We start from the raw sequence: 21,549 nt of genomic DNA on the forward strand, positions 1-21,549 counted from the left end.
CACTATGTAAAGTTTTAAGAAAGGGGCTTTCCATTCTCGACTTTGCCTTTATGTGGTGGAGTATGTGTTTGTGAAGTGTTAGGGAATATGCCCTTATTTTTAAGGCCATCCTAAATTGTTTCCATTTCTTAAAACCATATAGAACAGGAAATTTTGTTAACCCTCATACTTTTTTAGCTAAGATACATACTTTAGTTTTCCTATAGGTAAATCAGGCATGGTGATCAATACACATTCTTTTTTTTTTTTTAATTTTTTTTTTTTTTACATTTTTTAAGATTTATTTTTGAGAGACAGAGAGAGACAGAGCACAAGTGGGGGAGGGGCAGAGAGAGAAGGAGACACAGAATGCGAAGCAGGTTCCAGGCTCTGAGCTGTCAGCACAGAGCCTGACATGGGGCTCGAACTCACAAACTGTCAGATCATGACCTGAGCCGAAGTCGGACGCTTAACTGACTGAGCTACCCAGGCACCCTGACCAATACACATTCTTAATCTTCTCTATTTAAAATCTTAGTCATTCCATAAATATGCTGAGCTTGTGTTTTTCCCAAACCCTTATCATTGTAATTTTGCTTTATTGAAAAAGCTGAATGAAATTTCACTAATGTTTGTGTTCAGTTCAACAAATATTTATTGGCTATGTGTCAAGCACTGCGCTAGGCACTGAGACTAGGAAGCTGAACAAGGCCTAATATCTGCTTTCACCTTGCTCACATAGTGGGGAGTGAGAGGGAAAGATAGACACAAAGTATAAATATGAGGATCGTGTGACAAGTGCCATTATATTATGCAGTCAAAGAGATGGGGCTCCAAATAATAATTACGTTATGAATAAATGTCATGGTGACTGGTCAGTAGTTCAGATGTTTTACATGTTTAATAATTTGTGTTATGACTTGACCGGAGTTTCTTTTTTTCATTTTAAAATATATGCTGTTCTAGGTGGTTATATTTCCAAATACTGAGAAAAATATTAAGTCATTCTTATTTTTTCATTGTTCTTTAAAACAGATATTTTCTGAAGACAACAATGTGTGTTCCTTTTTTAGTGAAAATCCTCTCGGGATGAATTTAAAAATCTGGACTTTGGTGTATTAATTTGTTTTTCATTATGGTTAATGGAATTCGGATCATCCTTTGGTCTAGGTTTCAAGATGATCAGCTTTGGCTGATAAAATGAAATCAGTGCAGTTTTGTGGAAATGGAGTTTGCTCTTGTGGGAGTAGATACAGGTGCCAGAAGACCTTCACTTGTTGTATACTGACTTCAGAAAAGCTTAGCTGTGCTAGATTTTCAGTAATGCTGGATCATGATATTTCACCCTATTTAATTTTTTTTCGAAGAAGTACATTGTTTGAAATACATTTGCCTTGAATTTACATTGACAAGATATACTCATCTGTCATTAGCAGCATCTGTAGTTTCTACTGCACATAAAGCATTTTTAGTCATTGGGCAGGAATCAGACACATCTCAATAGTAATTATTGTTTTCTTTGCAGTGGTGGTTCTGTGTATAATCTGTATACTGATGAGGATGAAGAAACTGAGCCTTCTCCTTCTGGGCAACAGATCATTGAAAATTCAATAACTATGAATAAGATGAAGCTGCTGAAGGCTAAGATGGAGAACATGAATCTCAGCAAAAAGGTGAAGCTGTCGGCATTTGGCCAGGCTTTTCTCTAGTTTATCCCTGCGGGGCTCACAGCGTTGAGGTCTGTGGGTAATTGTGAAAACAAATTATTGATAAAATACTACTCATTTCAAGTTTCTGGCCTCAGTTATTTATTGAGATATTAAAAGCAATGAATTGTTTTTTTAGGCCACCAATACATTTACTATGATATGCTGCACTTAAACTAATTCATGTTTTTTTTTAAATTTCAGAGGTCTGGTGCTAAGAAAGATAATAGAAAATAGCCTAATCTCAATCTTCCCATAGTTACTTTTTGAAATGCTCTGTTAATATTTGCTTATTATGGATATCTCTCCTATTTGGGTTTTGATAAAGAATATACCTATGTTCAGCTTTACTGGATACTGTCAGTTTTCCAAAGTGATTCCAAAGTAATTGAACCAATTAGCATTCTTCCTGGTGGTGAATGAGAGTTGCACATATTCTTACCAACATTTGGCATGATCCTTCTTTTTTTCTTTTTGTCATTCTGGTTGATGTGTAGTGGCCTCACATTGTGGTTTTAATTTACATTTCTTTGACTAATGAAGTTGAGCACTTTTCACATGTTTATGGGTATTTGGATATCCCTTTTTATAAAATGCCCATTCAGATTTCTTGGGTATTTTTCTATTGAGTGTTATGTTTTTACTTACTGAATTTTTTTTAGATCTTTATATATTCTAGATATAAGTCCTTTGCTATACACACACACACACACACACACACACACACACGCATACACACACACACACACACACATATATATATATGTATCACTACTCTGTTACTTTGCTTTTCACTGTATTAATAGACCATCCCTTTTTCTTTTTTGAAATATATATATATAATAAGGTTTACAAATCTTTAATGTATAGCTTGATGAATTTTTACATTTATATATACTCAGGTAGGTACAACCTAGATTAAAATAAGACCTATCTTTCTCTCCAGATTTTCTCATAACCTTTCCCTACTTCCAGAAATAACTACTATTCTTATACATGTCACCATAAATTAGTTTTCTAGTTGTTGAACTTTGTATAAACGAAATCATATAGAATAGACTTTTAATGTTTATTTATTTTGGGAGAGAGCAGGAGCGGGGGAGGGGCAGAGAGAGGGAGAAAGAGAGAGAAAATTTTTAGCAGGATCCACACTCTGCCTGGAGCCTGACATGGGGCTTGATCTCACGCCTGTGAGATTATGACCTGAGCCAAAATCAGTAGTTGGATGCTTAACCGACTAAGCCACCTAGGTGCCCCTCTTTTTTATTTTTTATCTGGTTTCTTGTGCTCAGCATAACACTTTTGCAATTCATCCATGTTGTGAGTATCAATTCTTTCTTTTTTACTGCTTTGTACTATTCCATTGTATGACTACTTCACTTTGTTTCTCTCCTCTTTTTGACACGTTGGGTTTTTTCTAGTGTTTGCCTTTCAACAGTAGAGATGCTGTGGACATTCTTATACATGTTTTTGGTGGACATATGCATTCTTTTATTTGGGTTATAAACCTAGGAATGGACTTGCAGAGTATTTGTGTAGCTTTAGTCACAATGCCAAACAGTTTTGGAAAAGTTCTGTAATTGTTCCTTTCTCATTTAGGTATATGGTCCATCCTTTTTAAAAAAAGTATAATGTGGGGGCACCTGGGTGGCTCAGTCAGTTAAGTGACCGACTTCAGCTCAGGTCATGATCTCATAGTTTATGAGTTTGAGCCCCTCTTCAGGCTGTGTCCTGATGGCTCAGAATCTGGAGCCTACGTTGGATTCTGTGTCTCCCTGTCTCTCTTCCTCTCCCCTGCTCACACTCTTTCTCTCTCTCAAAAAATAAATGAACATTAAAAAAAAATAAAAAACATAATGTGAAGTAGGGAAAAGATAATTTTTTCTAGATGGAGAACAGTTGATCTAGCTGTATTGAAAAAAATCTTTCCTCACAATCTTAAATTTTTATGCACCTAATAACAGAACTTCAAATACATAAAGCAAAAGCTACAAAGAGAAATAGACAAATCCATAGTTATTTTAGAAGAATTCCACACACTCTCAAAAAACTGGTGGAAAAGATGGAAAAATCAGAGGATGTAAGACTTGAACAACACTATCAGCCTACCTGCCCCAATTGACATTTATAGAATGCTGCATCAAAGAACAGCAGGGTACACGTTCTTGTTCAGTGCACTCAGAACCATATTGTGTGCTGTCACACAAGTCCCAATGAATTTTAAAATATTCAAATTATACAAAAAGTTCTTACTCTAATGGAATAAAGTAAAGAATCAATAACAGATATCTGGAAAGTCGAATATTTTGGAAATAACACACTTCTAAGTAATTGATGAGTCAAAGAGACATTGAAAATCATTTTGCACTAAATAAAAATCTTCTGATAATATGATGAATTTGTTTTTTTAATGTGAAATCATTCTTACATTCTTAGAATGAACTACTCTTGGTTGTGATGAATTTTTTTTTTTATATCTTTATCTTTAATTTGCTAATGTTGTATTTAGGAGTCTTGTTTATCCGGGGAATTGGTCTGTAATTTTTTTCTAACATGCAGCAAAGTTGGAAGAATTTTACAGTGAACACCCATTTATCCACACATAGATTTTATAATTAAAATTTTTAAATTGTTTTTAATTGTGGTAAAAATGTACATTTTTAAGTTTAATACAGTTCACTAGTGTTATGTATATTTGTATTATTTTACAACCAAGTTTTATTTTTTATTTTTTGAAGTTTTATTTTTCTTCTAAGATTTTATTAAATTTAAGTTAATTAACATACAGTGTAGGATTGGTTTCAGGAGTAGAATTTAGTGATTCTACTTACATATAACACATATAACACTCAGTGCTTATCACAAGCACTCTTCTTAATGTCCATCACTCATCAGGCTCGTGTCCCACTCCCCTCCTCTCCAGCAACTCTCAGTTTGTTCTCTATAGTTAAGGGTCTCTTATGGTTTACCTCCATCTCTGTTTTTATCTTATTTTATTTTCCTTCCCTTCCCCTATGGTCATCTGCTTTCTTAAATTCCACATATGAATGAAATCATATGGTATTTTTCTTTCTCTACCTGACTTATTTCATTTAGCATAATACACTCTAGTTCCATCCCACATCATTGTAAATGGCAGGATTTCATTTTTTTTTTTTTTTTAATGTTTATTTATTTTTGAGACAGAGAGAGACAGAGCATGAACGGGGGAGGGTCAGAGAGAGGGAGACACAGAATCTGAAACAGGCTCCAGGCTCTGAGCTGTCAGCACAGAGCCTGACGCGGGGCTCGAACCCATGAACCGTGAGATCATGACCTGAGCCAAAGTCGGACGCTTAACCGACTGAGCCACCCAGGCGCCCCGAGGATTTCATTATTTTTGATGGCTGAGTAGTATTCCATTGTATACATATATCACATCTTCTTTATCCATCAGTCAATGGACATTTGGTCTCTTTCCATACTTTGACTATTGTTGATAGTGCTGCTATAAAGATGGGGGTACATATGCCCCTTTGAATCAGTATTTTTGTATCCTTTGGATAAATACCTAATAGTGCAATTGCTGGGTCACAGTGTAGTTCTATCTGTAACTTTCTGAGGAACCTCCATACTGTTTTCCAGAGTGGCCTCACCAGTTTGCATTCCCACCAACAATGCAAGTGGGTTCCTCTTTCTCGGCATCCTCACCAATACCTGTTGTTTCTTGTGTTGTTAATTTTAGCCATCTGACAGATATATGGTGGTATCTCATCATGGTTTTAATTTGTATTAACCTGATGATGAGTGATGTTGAGCATCTTTTCATGTGTCTGTTAGCCATTTGTATGTCTTTGGAGAAATGTCTGTTCATGTCTTCTGCCCATTTCTTAACTGGGTTGTTTGTTTTTTGAGTGTTGAGTTTGGTAAGTTCTTTATAGATTTTGGATACTACCCCATTATCTGATATCTCATTTGCAAGTATCTTCTCCCATTCTGTAGGTTGCCTTTTTGTTTTGTTGATTGTTTCCTTCCCTGTAAAGAAGCTTTTTATCTTGATGAAGTCCTAATAGTTTTTGCTTGCCTCTGGAGATGTGCCCAGTAAGAAGTTGCTACAGCCAAGTTCAAAGAGGTAAATGAAATCTTGTCATTTGCTTCTCTAGGATTTTGATGGTTTCCTGTCACACATTTAGGTCTTTCATCCATTTGAATTTATTTTTGTATATGGTGTAAGAACGTGGCCTAGTTTTATTCTTCTGTAAGTTGTTATCCAGTTTTCCCAACACCATTTGTTGAAGAGACTGTCTTTTTTTTCCATCAGATATCCTTTCCAACTTTGTCAAAGATTAGTTGACCATGCAGTTGTGGGTCCATTTCTGGGGTTTTCTGTTCTGTTCCATTGATTTGTATGCCTGTTTTTGTGCCAGTACCATGCTGTCTTGATTACTACAGCTTTGTAATATAGCTTGAGGTTCAGAACTGTGACGCCTCCAGTTTTTTGTTTTTCAGGATTGCTTTGGCTATTCAGGGTCTTTTGTGGTCCCATCCAAATTTTAGGATTGTTTGTTTTAGCTCTGCAAAAGATTCTGGTGGTATTTTGATGATTGCATTAAACGTGTAGATTGCTTTGGGTAGTATAGACATTTTAATGATGTTTGTTCTTCCAACCTGTGAGTAGAGAATGGTTTTCCATTTCTTTGTGTCCTCTTTTTTCTTTTAATGTTTATTTATTTTAAGAGAGAAAGCATGTGTGGGAGGGACAAAGAGATGGGGAGAGAATCCTAAGCAGGGTCTTTGCAGTCAGCACAGAGCCCAACTTGATCCCATGAACCATGAGATCATGACAGGAATGAAAATCAACAGTTGGGTGCTTAACCGACTGAGCCACCCAGGTGCCCCATGTGTCCTCTTCAATTTCTTTTGTAAGTCTATAGTTTTCAGAGTACAGATCTTTTACCTCTTTAGTTGGGTTTATTCTTTATTTTTTAAATTTTTATTTGAATCCAAGTTAGTTAATGTATAGTATAGTAATAATTTCAGGAATAGAATTTAGTGATTCATCACTTACATATAAAACCCTGTGCTCATCCCAACAAGTGCCCTCTGTAATGCCCATCCCCCACACCCAACACCCCTGCCAGCAACCCTCAGTTTGTTCTCTGTATTTAAACAGAGTCTCTTATGGTTTGTCTCCCTCTCCATTTTTATCTTAGTTTTGCTTCCCTTCCCCTATGTTCATCTGTTTTGTTTCTTAAATTCACTCTTAAATGAGTGAAATCATATATTTGTCTTTCTCTGACTTTTTATGCTTAGGATAATACCCTCTGGTTCCATCCATCTTGTTGCAAATGTCAAGATTTCATTCCTTTTGATTGCCAAGTAATACTCCGTTGTATATATATACCTACCATATCTTCTTTATCCATTTATCTGTTGATGGACATTTGGGCTCTTTCCATACTTTGACTATTGTCAGTAGTGTGGCTATAAACATTGGGGTGCATGTGCCCCTTCAAATCAGCATTTTTGTATCCTTTGGATAAATACCTAGTAGTCCAGTTGCTAGGTTGTAGGGTAGTTCTATTTTTAATTTTTTGAGGAATCTTCATATTATTTTCCAGAGTGGCTGCACCTGTTTGCATTCCCATCAGCAGTGCAAAAGAGTTCCTCTTTCTTCACATCCTCGCCAACATCTGTTGCCCGAGTTGTTAACTTTTAGCCATTCTGAAAGGTGTGAGGTGGTATCTCATTGTGGTTTGATTTGTAGTTCCCTGATGATGAGTGATGTTGAGCATCTTTTCATGTGTAGTTAGGTTTATTCTTAGGTATCTTCTTGGTTTTGGTACAGTTGTAAATGGGATTGATTTCTTGATTTCTTTTTCTGCTTCTTTGTTATTGGTGTATAGAAATGCAACAGATTTCTGCATGTTGATTTTATATCCTGCAACATTGCTGAATATTTACCTTTTCAGTTGCTCTTTATTCTTTCCTGCGATTACATGCTTCCTTCAAGGATTATTTTCCTTCTGAATCATTTCTTTTAGTACTTCTTTTCATTTAGTAAAGGTTTCTAACAGTGGATTCTCTCAGCATTTGTCTGAATACTTATTTTACCTTTTGTGTTTTGAAAAATGTTCAGTCTTTCAGAAATGTGGTAAGAGTAGCACAGCAGACCTGCATAGGCATTTTAGCTTGACCCATTAATTAACATTTTTTCACATTTGCTTTCTCCCTATTTTTTCACCATTCCATTTGGGAATTAGTTGCAGATATCATTTCCCCCTAAATACTTCATTCTGCATATATCTCTGCAGAACAAGGGTCTTCTCCTACATAACCACAATACAGTTACCATACACATGATTTATCATTGATACACATTCTGTCATCTATATTCTAATTTCTCTTTGTCCCAGTGGAATATCCTCAGTTTGAATTTGTCTGATTGTTTCATCATGATTGGATGCAGGTTAAACATGGTTGGCAGGAATATTACTTATATGATGCATTCTTCTCAGTGCAAAACATCAGGAGGCACATGTCAGTTTGCAGTAATTTTACTTTTTTTAAAGAAAATTTGCAATTTTAGTTGATATTCCCCTTTTATCCAAGAGTTGTTTAATAGCATTTAGAAAAATTCTTGGTGAGAGAAGCTTTTTGCTTTGTCATTGTTTTTGATTTCTAGTTTTATTGAAATTAAAAACAATGATTTTATGGAAATCAGATAATGTTGTTTATATTTCTACTTAATAAAACCTGATTATTTGTGATCTAATATCACTCTGCATGAATATTCCATGTATACTTCAGAAGATGATTCATTCTCTATCATCAGGGTAAAAGTTTGATAGATAACTATAAGATTGACCTTGTTGGTCAGTTGTTTGGATTCCCCATTTCCTTTGTTTTGGTCAGCTTAATGCTTCTTTGATAAAAATAATGATACCTGAAAGTCCATTATTGGTGGACGTTGGTGTATTTCCTTTTTCATCTTCCATAGTTTTTTGCTTTAAGAAGGTACTTGTGTTACTGTTTCATAAACTTTTATTTTATTTATTAAAAAAAGGTTTTTTAATGTTTATTTTTGAGTGAGAGAGAAAAAGAGACAGAGTACAAGTGGGGGAGGGGCAGAGAGCAAGAGAGAGACAGACAGACAGACAAACAGAAAGACAGAATCGAAGCAGGCTCCAGGCTCCAACCCGTCAGCACAGAGCCCAATGCAGAGCTTGAACTCAACGACCTCGAGATCATGACCTGAGCAGAATTTGGACGCTTAACTGACTGAGCCACCCAGGCGCCCCTACACGGTTACATTTTAATTATACTGCTTACTGCAGCTGTTATAAAGTGTTCCATCCCTTTCAGCTTAAATTTTCCTTGCCAGATATCAGGCCCATAACCCTTGATAACTTACTGTCTTCATTTACTTGGTATACCTTTTCCCATGTCTTTTAGAATTCACTTATAGGCACACTTTTTTTTTCTCCAAGTAATCTCTACCCTCATTGTGGGATTCAGACTCACAACCTCAAGATTAAGAGCTTACCCTCGTTAGATGTAGAGATTACATAAAAATAAAATCTTTAAAAATTTTAAAAATCAAATAAAGTTAACTTTTATTTAAAAAAAATTTTTTTTTAACGTTTATTTATTTTTTTGAGACAGAGAGAGACAGAGCATGAACGGGGGAGGGTCAGAGAGAGGGAGACACAGAGTCTGAAACAGGCTTCAGGCTCTGAGCTGTCAGCACAGAGCCTGACGCGGGGCTCAAACTCACGGACTGCAAAATCATGACCTGAGCCGAAGTCGGCTGCTTAACCAACTGAGCCACCCAGGTGCCCCAAAGTTAACTTTTAAATTGCTTTTTGGTGTATCTTTTATATACATTATAGAGTTGGCTTTTTGCTTTGTGAACCAGTTTGAAATTTAAAAAAGTAGGTAACTTAATCACATTTATATTTAGCAGTATGACTTTCATATATGGTCTCAAATGTCTTATTTTGATATATTTACAGTATTCTAATGGTCTCTTTTCTTTTGTGTATGTATGGATATGTGTGTGTATGAGTGTGTACTTTTTGGTACTTCAGAAGCCTTTTGTTCTATTGTTTAACTTTATTAAAAAAATTTTTTTAATGTTTATTTATTATTTTTTTTTGAGGGAGAGAGAGACAGAGACAGAGCATGGGCAGGGAAGGGGCAGGGGCAGAGACAGAGGGAAACACAGAATCCAAAGCAGGCTCTAGGCTCTGAGCTGTTAGCACAGAGCCCAATGCGGAGCTTGAACTCACGAACTCTGAGATCATGACCTGGGCCAAAGTCAGGCACTTAACCAACTGAGCCACCCAGGTGCCCCATCTATTGTTTAACTTTAGATTAATATTTATTATCATGTCCTTTATCTGCTTTTTCCTTACTTAACCTTCTACTCTTTTATTTTCCATTTTTGAGAGATATCTTTTGACTCTTACTTATTACTTATAATCAATGAACTTATTTTGCTTTCTTTTTTTTTTAAATTTTTTTTAACGTTTATTTATTTTTGAGACAGAGAGAGACAGAGCATGAACGGGGGAGGGTCAGAGAGAGAGAGAGAGAGAGAGAGGGAGACACAGAATCTGAAACAGGCTCCAGGCTGTGAGCTGTCAGCACAGAGCCCGACGCAGGGCTTGAACTCACAGACCACGAGATCATGACCTGAGCCGAAGTCGGCCAGTTAACCGACTGAGCCACCCAGGCGCCCCTTATTTTGCTTTATCTCTCCATTAACTTTTTTTTTTTAATTGAAATATAGTTGACACACAATGTTACATTAGTTTCAGGTGTATGGCATAGTGTTTGCACAGCTCTGATATTCTGCTGTTATGCTCACCACAAGTGCAGCTACCATCTGTCACCCCAGAACGCTATTGACTGTATTCCCTATGCTGTACCTTTTATCCTCCTGACTGAGTCATTCTGGAAACCTGTATCTCCCATTCCTCTTCATCCCCTTTTGCCTATCCCCCTACCTCTCTCCCTCTGGCAAATGCCAGTTTGGTCTCTAAATTTATGGATCTGTTTCTGCTTTTTCTGTTAGTTTTAATTTTGTAAATTCCATATGTAAGTAAATCATGTTGTATTTCACTTTTTCTGACTTAGTTTACTTAGCATGATACCTCAAAGTCTATGTGTATTGTCACAAATGACAAGATTTCATTCTTTTTATGCCCGAGTAATATTCCGTTATACATACATCGCACATTTTCTTTATCCATTTATCTATTGATGGGCATTTAGGTTGCTACTTTATCCTTCCATTTTTAAATTTATCCATAACATCATAAATTGTTGTGATACTTTTATTAAAACTTACTATATTGAGGACCCCTAGACCACTCTACAGTTTGATGATTTGGTAGGAAGACTCACAGGACCAGCATATAGTTGGATTCATGGATAAGATTTATTACGGCAAGAGGGTACAAAGTAAAATCATCAAAGGGGAAAGGCTTATGGCTCAAGTCCAGAGAAAACCAAGCACAAGCTTCCCAGAATCCCGTTCCCAGTGGAGTCTCATAGGACATGCTTTATCCCTCTGTCAATGAGCTGTGTCAGTACATATGGAATATTATTGTCTGCCAGGGAACGTTATTAGAGAGTCTGTGCCCAGGGGTTTTATTTGGGGCAGTTCATGTAGGCACCCTCTGTCTAGGATGTACCAGTACCAAAAGGCCAGACACCCAGAAGGAAAGCCAGTGTTTAGCATAAACCATAGTGCTTGCACAAACAAGTTAGGCACCTTTTCTGCTAGGGTGGTGGGAACCCTCTTGAAATACAAGTTCCCAGAAGCTAGCCAAGGGCCATCCTGGAAGGCAGGCCTTTTCAAGGATAGCAGTGTAGGCCTGTTAACTCTTTTCTGTAGTACCTATGTAGCTGACACTTACTCATCTTACTAGGAAAAATTGTTGGGGACCTAAAATAGGTGAGTAACATCATATCTAGTATACTCAGTGAATTTTCTTCTCAGCAAAACTCTGGAAAATAATCAGTAGTGAGGAAGATAAATAAAATTATTTTTAATATTTTCAGAAAATTATACTCCGTGGAGGAAGAGAGCAAAATTCATCTCAGTTTTAAACTTCAGATTTTAATCTTTTAAGACGTTTTAGATTGAGGTAATCAAAATGCCAGTGCTGCAGTAAATGACATTTTCCTCCTTCATTAATTTTTGTTAATGGGTAGACAAAAATGACTGTAAGGAATTATATATTCACTCTTTTTTTTAGCCTAAGAAAGCTGTCAAGGTAAAACCTCGTCCACCTATAGCTCCTCGACCTTCTGGTAGTTCCACGGCAGCTGCTCGCCACAGATTGTTAAGGGTTCTCCCCCACATTGGGCAGTCTTATTTACCTTCTGCTGGGAACGCATGTCTACCTGAAACTTCCAGCAATGCCGTTTCAAGTTTGGCAACTGTGCCCCCCACTGATAGACCCATATCATCTATTGCTAGCGATTTTCTTAAGGAAGAGGATAACTGGGAGATGAACGCACTGTCTCATTCCAATGGTAGCATCAAACTACCACCTCGGATACCCCATACCGAGTTGGAAAATGACAAGGAGCTTGCTGATTCTGTTCTCCATCTTGGATCATTCCTGCCTAGGTGGACGAAACACTTTTCAGGAAATTTGTCATCCAATAAAGAGGATGACACTACCTTATTTCCAACTTCAGAAGAATGTGTAACTGAAGAATCACTTCCACCTGAAGTGGGTTCATTTGCTTTATTTACAGAAGGAAACACCGATGAACAGAGCATTGGCTTAGAAGGCACACAGAAGGTAAATCCAGAGTTCTTACTCTGTAATGATGATAAAGGGTTGAAAGCTGCAGAACAGCATCTTAAACATGTTGCAAGAATATTGAGCAGTGAATCAGTAGAAACTACAGTTCTCGACCACCATGAATTAAGTCCTCACAAGAATAGACTTTTGTCACCTCTTCGCTGTTCTACACCAATGTCACTCCATAATTCTCTGGTGAAACCACAGAGACAGTCCAAATGTTTTGAGTCTGGGAATCTCCAGTCTTCTGCTTCACAAAATGTGCTTCGGTCGCTAGATGTTCGAAATATAACTGATTCTTCTTTCTCTAGGACTACTCGCTTTCGTGCTGTTAAAGTTGATTCACCTGGGAAAAGAGCTGATATTATTTCTAAAGTTGAGGCTCGGGATATCACAGAAATGGCAAACAAGGCTTCCAAAGAGCCTGTTGGTTGTGTAAATAATATAGGTTTTCTTGCTTCGCTGGGCCGGAGTGCAAGCAGAGATAGCTTACAGAGCATGCGTGGGGCAGGCAGGATTCGGACCTCTGGAATGGGGCTGTCTACAAGTCTCCAGCATTCTCAGGAAGAAAGCTTTAGGAAAAATTCTCCCCTGTTAGAACCTACAGATTTTTTTCTAGTAAGTATTTGTTTGCAATATGTTCTACTAGTTAACCTTGTAGTTACTCATCATATTACATGTTTGTTTTTTGTTTACTTAAGGGAGGAGGCTGAAGGTTGAATTCTTTTTATAAGTTTCTCTTAAAATGTTAATCTAGTTTGTAGAAAATCTTTTTGATAGTTGAATTTTAAATAAGGTGTTAGCCCTAAATTGAGAATTGTAATTTGAAAAATAATTTTGTGTCAACAATTTATCATCTATTTTTAACACTAAATATTTTTTAAAAATTTTAATGTTTATTTATTTTGAGAGAGAGAGAGAGAGAGAGAGAGACTAAGCATAAGTGGGGGAGAGGCAGAGGGAGAGAGACACAGAATCTAAAACAGGCTTCACGCTCTGAGCTGTCAGCACAGAGCCCAACGTGGGGCTTGAACTCACAAACTGTGAGATCATAACCTGAACCGAAGTTGGACACTTAACTGACTGAGCCACCCAGGTGCCCCTAACGCTAAATATTTTTAATTTTTTCCATATAAGAACTTTTATTTACACCATCAAATTTTCTTCTCTTAAAGAAAAATACGTACAGTATTGCTGCATGTGAGAATCAGATGTCAAATTAATTTAATTAAATGAAAGCCCAACAGCAGTTCCATAATAAAATACAAGTATTTCATGTTTAGTGATCTTTTCTTCTGTTCTCCATTAACTTACCTCTGTAGATGTTTTGTGTTTTGATTATAGTCTGCCCGTGGCATTGGAATGAATGGAAATAACACAGCAGCAGGGAAAAGAGTAGGTAAGCTACAGATAATTGTGAAAATATAAGCCTAACAATCACTTCATTATGCATACTGTTTTTTTCAGAGAGAAATAAGAGGAAGGTTCTTTGTGGTATGTATGGAGTAAACTCTCCCTAAACTTTGTTCCACTGAGGAAAATGGCTATTAGAACTGACTGTAGAACATACTTGAAGAATAAAACAAAAATTGAAATTGAGGTCTCTGTTGCCTGGGGAAAGATATAGTCTAAGTGAAAAGACAGGAAGGATGAAGAATTAATGTGTAATTCCACAACCCTCTGTCACTGGCCACTCTAGAGCCATGCTGGGCTGCTGGTTGGGTTTCGAAAGAGTATCCTAGAGAGGTGTTTCTTGACATCATAATCCAATATGAAGGAGAATAGGAAGAGCTCCTTTTGATGAACTAATTATTTCTGGATAAAAGAAAAAGACGGTCCTTGAATCAGCCCTTTCCAAAGCACAGTAGCAGAAGTAGCTGCAACATTGGCACTCCTTTCTGCCAATAACACCTTAAAGGTGCATTGGCCAGTCCTAATCTCCAAGGAAGCCATTATGATCATCATCTTTTGAAATTTTAGACTCAGACTAGGGGTGGGAGCTCATTACCAAAGATGTACCACCTTTCTAGCCTCAGGGTTCTAAAGGATACTTTATATGAAAGTATATAAAACTGATGTCACAACCAATGTAATATATATTATGGTTATCACATGAGTTTTATGCCTTTAAAGAGTACTTAGGGTTTATTTTTCACTTCTACATAAGGCCCAGAGTTTTAAAGTCTTAATATATCGATGTTTTTTCAATTTTTTAATTGTGGTAAAATATACATAACATAAAATATACCGTCTTAACCATTTTTAAGTGTATAACTCAATGCCATTATATAAAACATTCACATTGTTGGGCAACCATCACCACCATCCATCTCCAGAATTCTTTTTATCTTGAAAACTTGTACCCATTTTTAAGTCCTCATCCCCCCGCCCCGCTCACCCCAGCCTCTAGCAGCCATGATTCTATTTTCTGTCTAATTCTAATTCCTTGAAGTACCTCATATAAGTGGAATCATACAGCATTTGTTTTTTTGTGTGTACCTGACTTCACTTAGCACTGTGTCCCCAAGGTTCATCCATATTGTAGCATGTGTCAGAGTTTCCATACTTTTTAAGACTGAATAATATTTCATTGTATGTATATACAGCATTTTGCTTATCCATGTATCTGTGGATGGAGACTTGTGTTGCTTCCACATTTCAGCTCTTGTGAATACTGCTGTTATGAACATGGGTGCCCCAATATCTCTTTGAGACCCTGCTTTTCATTTTTTTGAGTATATACTCAGAAGTGGAATTGCTGGCTCACATGTTTATTCAATTTTTAATTTTTTGAGTAACTGCCATACAGTTTTCCATAGTGGCTGCACTATTTTACATTACCACCAACAGTGTATTAGGTTTCCAGTTTCTCCATATTCTTACCAATACTTGTTATCTTCTGTTTTGCTTGTTTGTTTGTTTTTGATAATTGACATCCCAATAGGTATGAGGTAGTATCTCACTGTGGTTTTGGTTTGCATTTCCCTGATGATTAGTGATGTTGAGTATATTTTTATGTGCTTAGCCTTTTGTACATCTTCGGAGAAATGTCTGTTCAAATATGTTGCCCATTTTTAAATTGGGTTGTTTCATTTTTTATTGCTGAGTTTTAGGTGTTCTCATTCTGGATACTGGTCTCTTTATCAGATATGTGATTGGCAAATATTTTCTTCTAAATATTTCTCCCTTTTTTATTCTACTGATAGTGTCTTTTGATGCACGATAGTTTTTAATTTTCATGCAGTCCATGTTGTTGGTGTTTTCCTTTGTTGCCTGTGCCTATGGTATTGTGTCCAATAAATCATTGCCAAGTCCAACTTCATGAAGTTTTCCTCCTATATTTTACTCTAAGAGTTTTATGTATGTCTTCCAGGTAGGTCTTTGATACATTTTGAATTAATTTTTTAATGTATATATTTTTGTATATATGGTGTAATATAAGGGTCCAACTTTATTCTTTTTCATGTGTATATCCAGTTTTCCCAGTGCCATTCATTATGTGTATATCCAGTTTTCCCAGTGCCATTCGTTAAAAAGACTGTCCTTTCCCCTTGTCTTGGGTATCCTTGTCAAAAATCATTTCATCCTATATGTGAGGGTTTATTTCTGGGTTCTTTATTGCCTGTCTTTATGCCAATACCACACACTATAATTTATCTACTTTTAACTCTAATTTGAGCTTCTGTGCTTTTTCATTTCTCTTCTCACCCTTCCTCTGAAATAGTTGATGCTGTGGTCACCAAAGATAACCACAATTTCAATCCAGTGGATGCTTCTGTATCCTCACCTTGTTTGATTCTTGTGGGCCTCCTTCTTGAAATAGTTTCTTTTCCTTTGTTTCTCTCTGTTTCATTTCTTTCTTTCTTTCTTTCTTTCTTTCTTTCTTTCTTCTTCTTCTTCTTCTTCTTCTTCTTCTTCTTCTTCTTCTTCTTCTCTTTCTTCTTCTTCTTTTATTCTGGGCTATCATATTGCTGTAGAGTTTTGTTTTTGTTTCATTTTGTTAAACCTGATTTTCTTTTTCTTTACTTGTTTTACCAGCCCTCTGCTTGTCCCCAGGTATACATTCTTTTGGTTAATTTTGTTTAAGTCAAGCCATCAACTACTGCCTGCAGTGATGATTACCCAAACAAGGGCCATGTAACTTGCTGCCATTTCCTTTCAGTAATAACTGTATCATTCTGAATGTCCTTGAAGAGTCCATGAGAGTTTTGGTATACATTTTATTTAATTAATTTGTTAAATTCTTCTACTGGTTTTCTTTGCTTTTTACTATAGGGTCTCCCTTGGAAATCTTACCCATCCTCATAGTTCCAGTTATCATTTTTAGACATATGATTACCAAATTTTAGACATATGATTTTAGACATATGATTGCACCTGGAAATGAAATAGAGGTTGAAATAGAGCATTTTATTTTATTTTATTTTATTTTATTTATTTTTAAATTTATTTATTTGAGTTCAAGTTAGTTAACATACAGTGTAATATTGGTTTCTGGAGTAGAACCCAGTGATTCAAACTTACGTATAACACCCAGTTCTCATCCCAACAAGTGCCCTCCTTAATGCACATCACCCATTTAGAATTTTTAGAAGCAATTGCACCTGTGAATGGGTCTAGTGCTTCATTCAGAGTGGGTATGATGTGGTAAGTGACAGAAAACAACTCTGGAAAGTTGGAAAGGTATCATATTGGACATACAAACCCTGAATGCCAGTCTGAAGAATAGTAGCAAACCTATATATTAGTGATGGGTCCTGACTTGGAGTAGGTAACTAATAAATGGTTTTCTCCGGTACGTAGAAGCACGTATAGAAACTATTCTTGTAGGAGAAGACTGCAGTTGTGTGTCTGTGCCAACTCGTACTGTGTCTTGTGTTTCTGCACATTCAAAAAGAGTTCTTGAATGAAAAAAGTTTGGGAAACATTGAGTTAAGCAGTTCCAAGGAAAGAAAAAAGGAAAATATGACTACACTGAACTAATTAAATAATTATCATTAGATTATTCCATTGAGGAAGAATATCCTAAACCTGAATTTCGAAGATAATTACAATCAGATGAGCTTCCAGAAGATATCTGGTATTATATGCCTTTCCTCTGTGACCTGTGCAAATGCTTATTTTCGTTTTTTAAGAAGTGGAAAGTACCCCATCACCTTTGTTCTTGATAACTCTTAAGTGCACTTGAAGAAGAAAGTGCTAATTGAGTTGGTGCCAGGGCACCACTGGGAATCATTCACTTAGTTGTTTTCAATTTTGTTTCTACCATTAGGAGTCATTCAGTTAGTTTCCAATTTGGGGCAAGATCTAGGAAATGGGAAGGTATTTCAGACTGGTAATAAAGCTGACTTAAAGTTACTGGGTTTGTATATCCAGCATCCTTTCTGGGTGGCAAAAGGCATAGCACCAATTCATTGTAATTCCAGTTTTTTGAACCCTTGAAGGATCTTCAAAGACTTTTAGCTGCCATCTAAACATTAAGCCGAGGTCTCTCAAACCTTTTTTAAATAGTGGAGAATAGGCACCAGTACCACCTAGACCCAGCATTTTTCTTCTCATTCCTTCCCCTTGTTCTGTTTTCTTTGTTTGCCTTTTGCTTCTTGGCCTTTTAGTGCCACCAAGCACCATGTGCTTGTACTGTTATTATAACAACTGTGCATGGTGACTTTGAGCCTCTCTGCTTGAGTCAGGTTTGTTGGAATTTTGCTCAGTTGTAAGAGAATTTCACCTACTAGTTAAAGAAATTGATTTAATTATTCTTATGTAATAACAGATATGCTGTTTTTTAAACATAAAATCATTACAGTAGTACAAAATTCAGTAACTATTTTTTGGAAAGGTAGTACTGTGAAATTGAGCAGTGCACCATGTTAGTCACTATTGATAATATGGTATTTTATATAATTACAACATTTAAAAATTTCAGGATGCTTTTTACATGTGAGAACTGAATTGACCTTAAAACACTTAGAAACATAAGGGAGAAAACCACGTTATGTTATCTTAAAAATGGGGGTGCCTAGGTAGCTCAGTTGGTTAAGCATCCGATTTCATCTCAGGTCATGATCTCATGGTTCGTGGGTTTGAGTCCCGCGTCGGGCTCTGTGCTGACAACTCTAGAGCCTGGAGCCTGCTTCGGATCCTGTGTCTCCCTGTCTCTCTGCTCTTCCCCACTTGTGCTCTGTCTCTCTCTGTCTCTCAAAAATGAATAAATGTTAAAAAAAATTTTTTTAAAGAACAAATTGGAGTTTTGAAAGAATAAATAACTTGCCTGTGGTTTGACAACTGTAATTTCAATGATGTAATCAGGACTAAAAGACCAGTTTCTTGATACTCTGGTGCTCCTTCTTGGCGTAAAAGAATAGGGTGTTTGTATTACATATACATTGTTTCTCAGAGGCCTGATAAGAATGATTTTGAACCAGACTTTTTCTTAATTCTCTGTCAAGGTTTGGTGTACTTTACAATTACTGATTGCCCTTAGAAATAATCAGAAAAATACTGGTGTGTACAGAAGCCCTAAAAATGTAAGTCTCAGTCAGTAGAAACCCACCTCATCTTTAAAAATATAACAGTTCTACTGTATCCTTACTTGTAGATTTTGTAGATAATTTTGGATATAAATATAGCACAAATTAATTTTTTATGGCCAAGAAATTTGTTGTGATGGGGTTGTGTTTTGTGTTTTGCTTAATACTATTTCACATTTAACATTTTATGCCTGTAGTAATCAAGGTGTCCTTTCATTAATCAGGAGAATGTACTCATCACCTCCCACCCGTGAAAGCCCCAGTTCAAACAAAGAAGAAAGCAGCAAAGCATTGTTTTCTCTGTGGAAAGAAAACTGGACTGGCTACTAGCTACGAATGCAGGCAGGTTGGCTGACTGGAAAAGCTGAGATGCTTTTTTTGTGGTGACCCAGCATGGGGATACAATATAAAACCTTCTTTAAATTGGCTATTCGTAACATCATTAAGATGATGTTCAGATGGTAGCCCTTATTTGAGCTCCTAAGTGGCTGAAGTAAGGGCGAAGTAGACAGCTCATGAGTTTATAAATCATGAGATCCTCTCCTGCCCTCCAAGTTGGGATATTTAAACCAGTGGCAGAGTGTACTTTGTCTTATGATAGATATGCGTGGTTTTTGTTTGAATGCAACTTGGAAGAATCCCTCCTCCAAGGTTCTTTTTTAAATTGAACAACAACAAAAAAATTTAAAGTAAATGTACTATTAATTTTAATGATTATATGGTACAGTTTTATTTCAAAACAGAGGAATAATCTATTCACAAAAAGTAATGAATTTTCTCATAATTATTTCTTTCATTAGCATTGATTAATATCAATCAATCACTCTGGGGATCGTGTCTGCCCTTAGTTTGAGTCCAGGCATTAAAAACAACTGCTGCTTTTTAGAGTGCATTCTGTTCAGATAGAAACAGTTCATCTTGTTGCGAGAAACATTTTAAAAATCCTTTTATGACATAGTTAGGTTTTACGTAATTTTTTTTTGAGACCGAATTTGTTAGAAATTCAGTTCTCCCAGGTTTACTAGATACAAGAGAAATGGTAGATATATCTATCAGCTTTTGCAATTTTACCATTTCATAAAAATCTATATCCTGTTTCATTTCATAATAGATCCTTTATTTTAAACTTTCATATTCATGGACAGTTAATTCTCTTTGGGGGGCACTTGTGCTGGTTTATGAGTGCAAGGGAAATGTCAGTGCTGAAAATTGCTAAAGAGAACCACAGGGCTCCTGTTGGATACTGGAAGTCAAGCTCTCATCTCCCAAGGAGATGAGCCTCTCTAAAATGTGACTATTCACATGAACTTTTTTGTGCTTTAGATGTGGAAACAACTTCTGTGCATCTCATCGTTATGCAGAAACTCACGGCTGCACCTATGATTACAAGAGTGCAGGGAGGAGATACTTACAGGAGGCAAATCCTGTGGTTAACGCACCCAAACTTCCAAAAATCTAGCTCTTGCTCTGCGCCTGGGAATTGTATTACAGTGACAGAAGAAATACTGTTCAGACTGCATTATATCTGTTCGACTCCAAAAGATTTGCCAAATGAAAAAAGCATACGGTGCTCACTGTTGGAGAAAGAATGCTACTATATTTGACATCTTTATTCTTTGGTCAATCAAATGTTTTAAAAGTAGTTTTAAAAACTTTAAACTATAATGATTTAACTTTGTTACTGCATGTCTTGTGTTAAGTATTTTATATTTGACATTGCAATTTTACTAGACAAGTCTTCAAAAGATGCACTTTAGGAAGTTATCACTGACTATGTAAACCAGCTTCCACAGTGTACAGAAATGTGCCGTCACGTAATGGCTCTACTCAAATCCACCACTTTTTTGAGGGGGGTGGGTGGGTGGTGGAGATTTTTTTTTTTAAATCCCATGTGAAAATTTATTGAATTTACTAACAAGTTCCTTTTATTTCAAACTACTTTTTATAAAAACATTTCATTTCCCAGTGTAGTTTTAACACACATATTTCTTCCATATTCAGATTGGCATTCAGATATGTATCCATTCATAAAACACATCATGTTAAACATACTATATATTTCTTAAAAGATACTTTTTTGAATGGCAGTTTTACAATAGAAGGCGTCTCACTTGTTGCCATTAAATATAGAATCCACCTTTTCACTTTTTGAAAAATAGCTATATTTAAAACAAAATCTCATATTTTGGTTTGTTTTTCTTATATGTTGAGTGCTATTACCAGGAGAAATTCAAATAAATATTCAATTTCATTATGAGTTTGATTATTTGATTATGTACAATACTTTTTTCTTTTATAAAGACCTAAAAAAATGTTTTTTTATGTTTATCTTTGAGAGAAAGAGCACGAGCAGGGGAGGGGTAGAGAGCAAGGCAGACAGAGAATCTGAAGCAGGCTCCAGGCTCTGAGCTATCAGCACAGAGCCCGACCCGGGGCTTGAACTCATGAGCAGTGAGATCATGACCCGAGCCGAAGTTGGACACTCAACCAACTGAGCTACCCAGGTGCCCTAAGACTTTTTTAAAGAAA

At 36.3% G+C, this 21,549-nt stretch overlaps 1 protein-coding gene across 4 annotated transcripts in view; it reads left to right on the forward strand.

The window, feature by feature from the left end:
* Positions 1–21,271, forward strand: part of ZFAND4 (zinc finger AN1-type containing 4) — an 88,261-nt gene extending 66,990 nt beyond the window's left edge. For 3 of the 4 annotated variants that reach the window (XM_042908412.1, XM_042908410.1, XM_042908411.1), the window contains exons 6-10: positions 1,505–1,652; positions 11,933–13,108; positions 13,835–13,889; positions 19,245–19,362; positions 20,344–21,271. In XM_042908412.1, the coding sequence (XP_042764346.1) occupies positions 1,505–1,652; positions 11,933–13,108; positions 13,835–13,889; positions 19,245–19,362; positions 20,344–20,479 (1,633 nt within the window). In that variant the 3' untranslated portion in view covers positions 20,480–21,271. Of the gene's footprint in view, positions 1–1,504; positions 1,653–11,932; positions 13,109–13,812; positions 13,890–19,244; positions 19,363–20,343 lie in introns of those variants that run through there. The other variant, XM_042908413.1, reaches the window with a different exon arrangement.
* Positions 21,272–21,549: the final 278 nt, after the last annotated feature.

Source organism: Panthera leo, chromosome D2 (genome assembly GCF_018350215.1).
Source record: "Panthera leo isolate Ple1 chromosome D2, P.leo_Ple1_pat1.1, whole genome shotgun sequence".
NCBI classification, from domain to species: Eukaryota; Metazoa; Chordata; class Mammalia; order Carnivora; family Felidae; genus Panthera; species Panthera leo.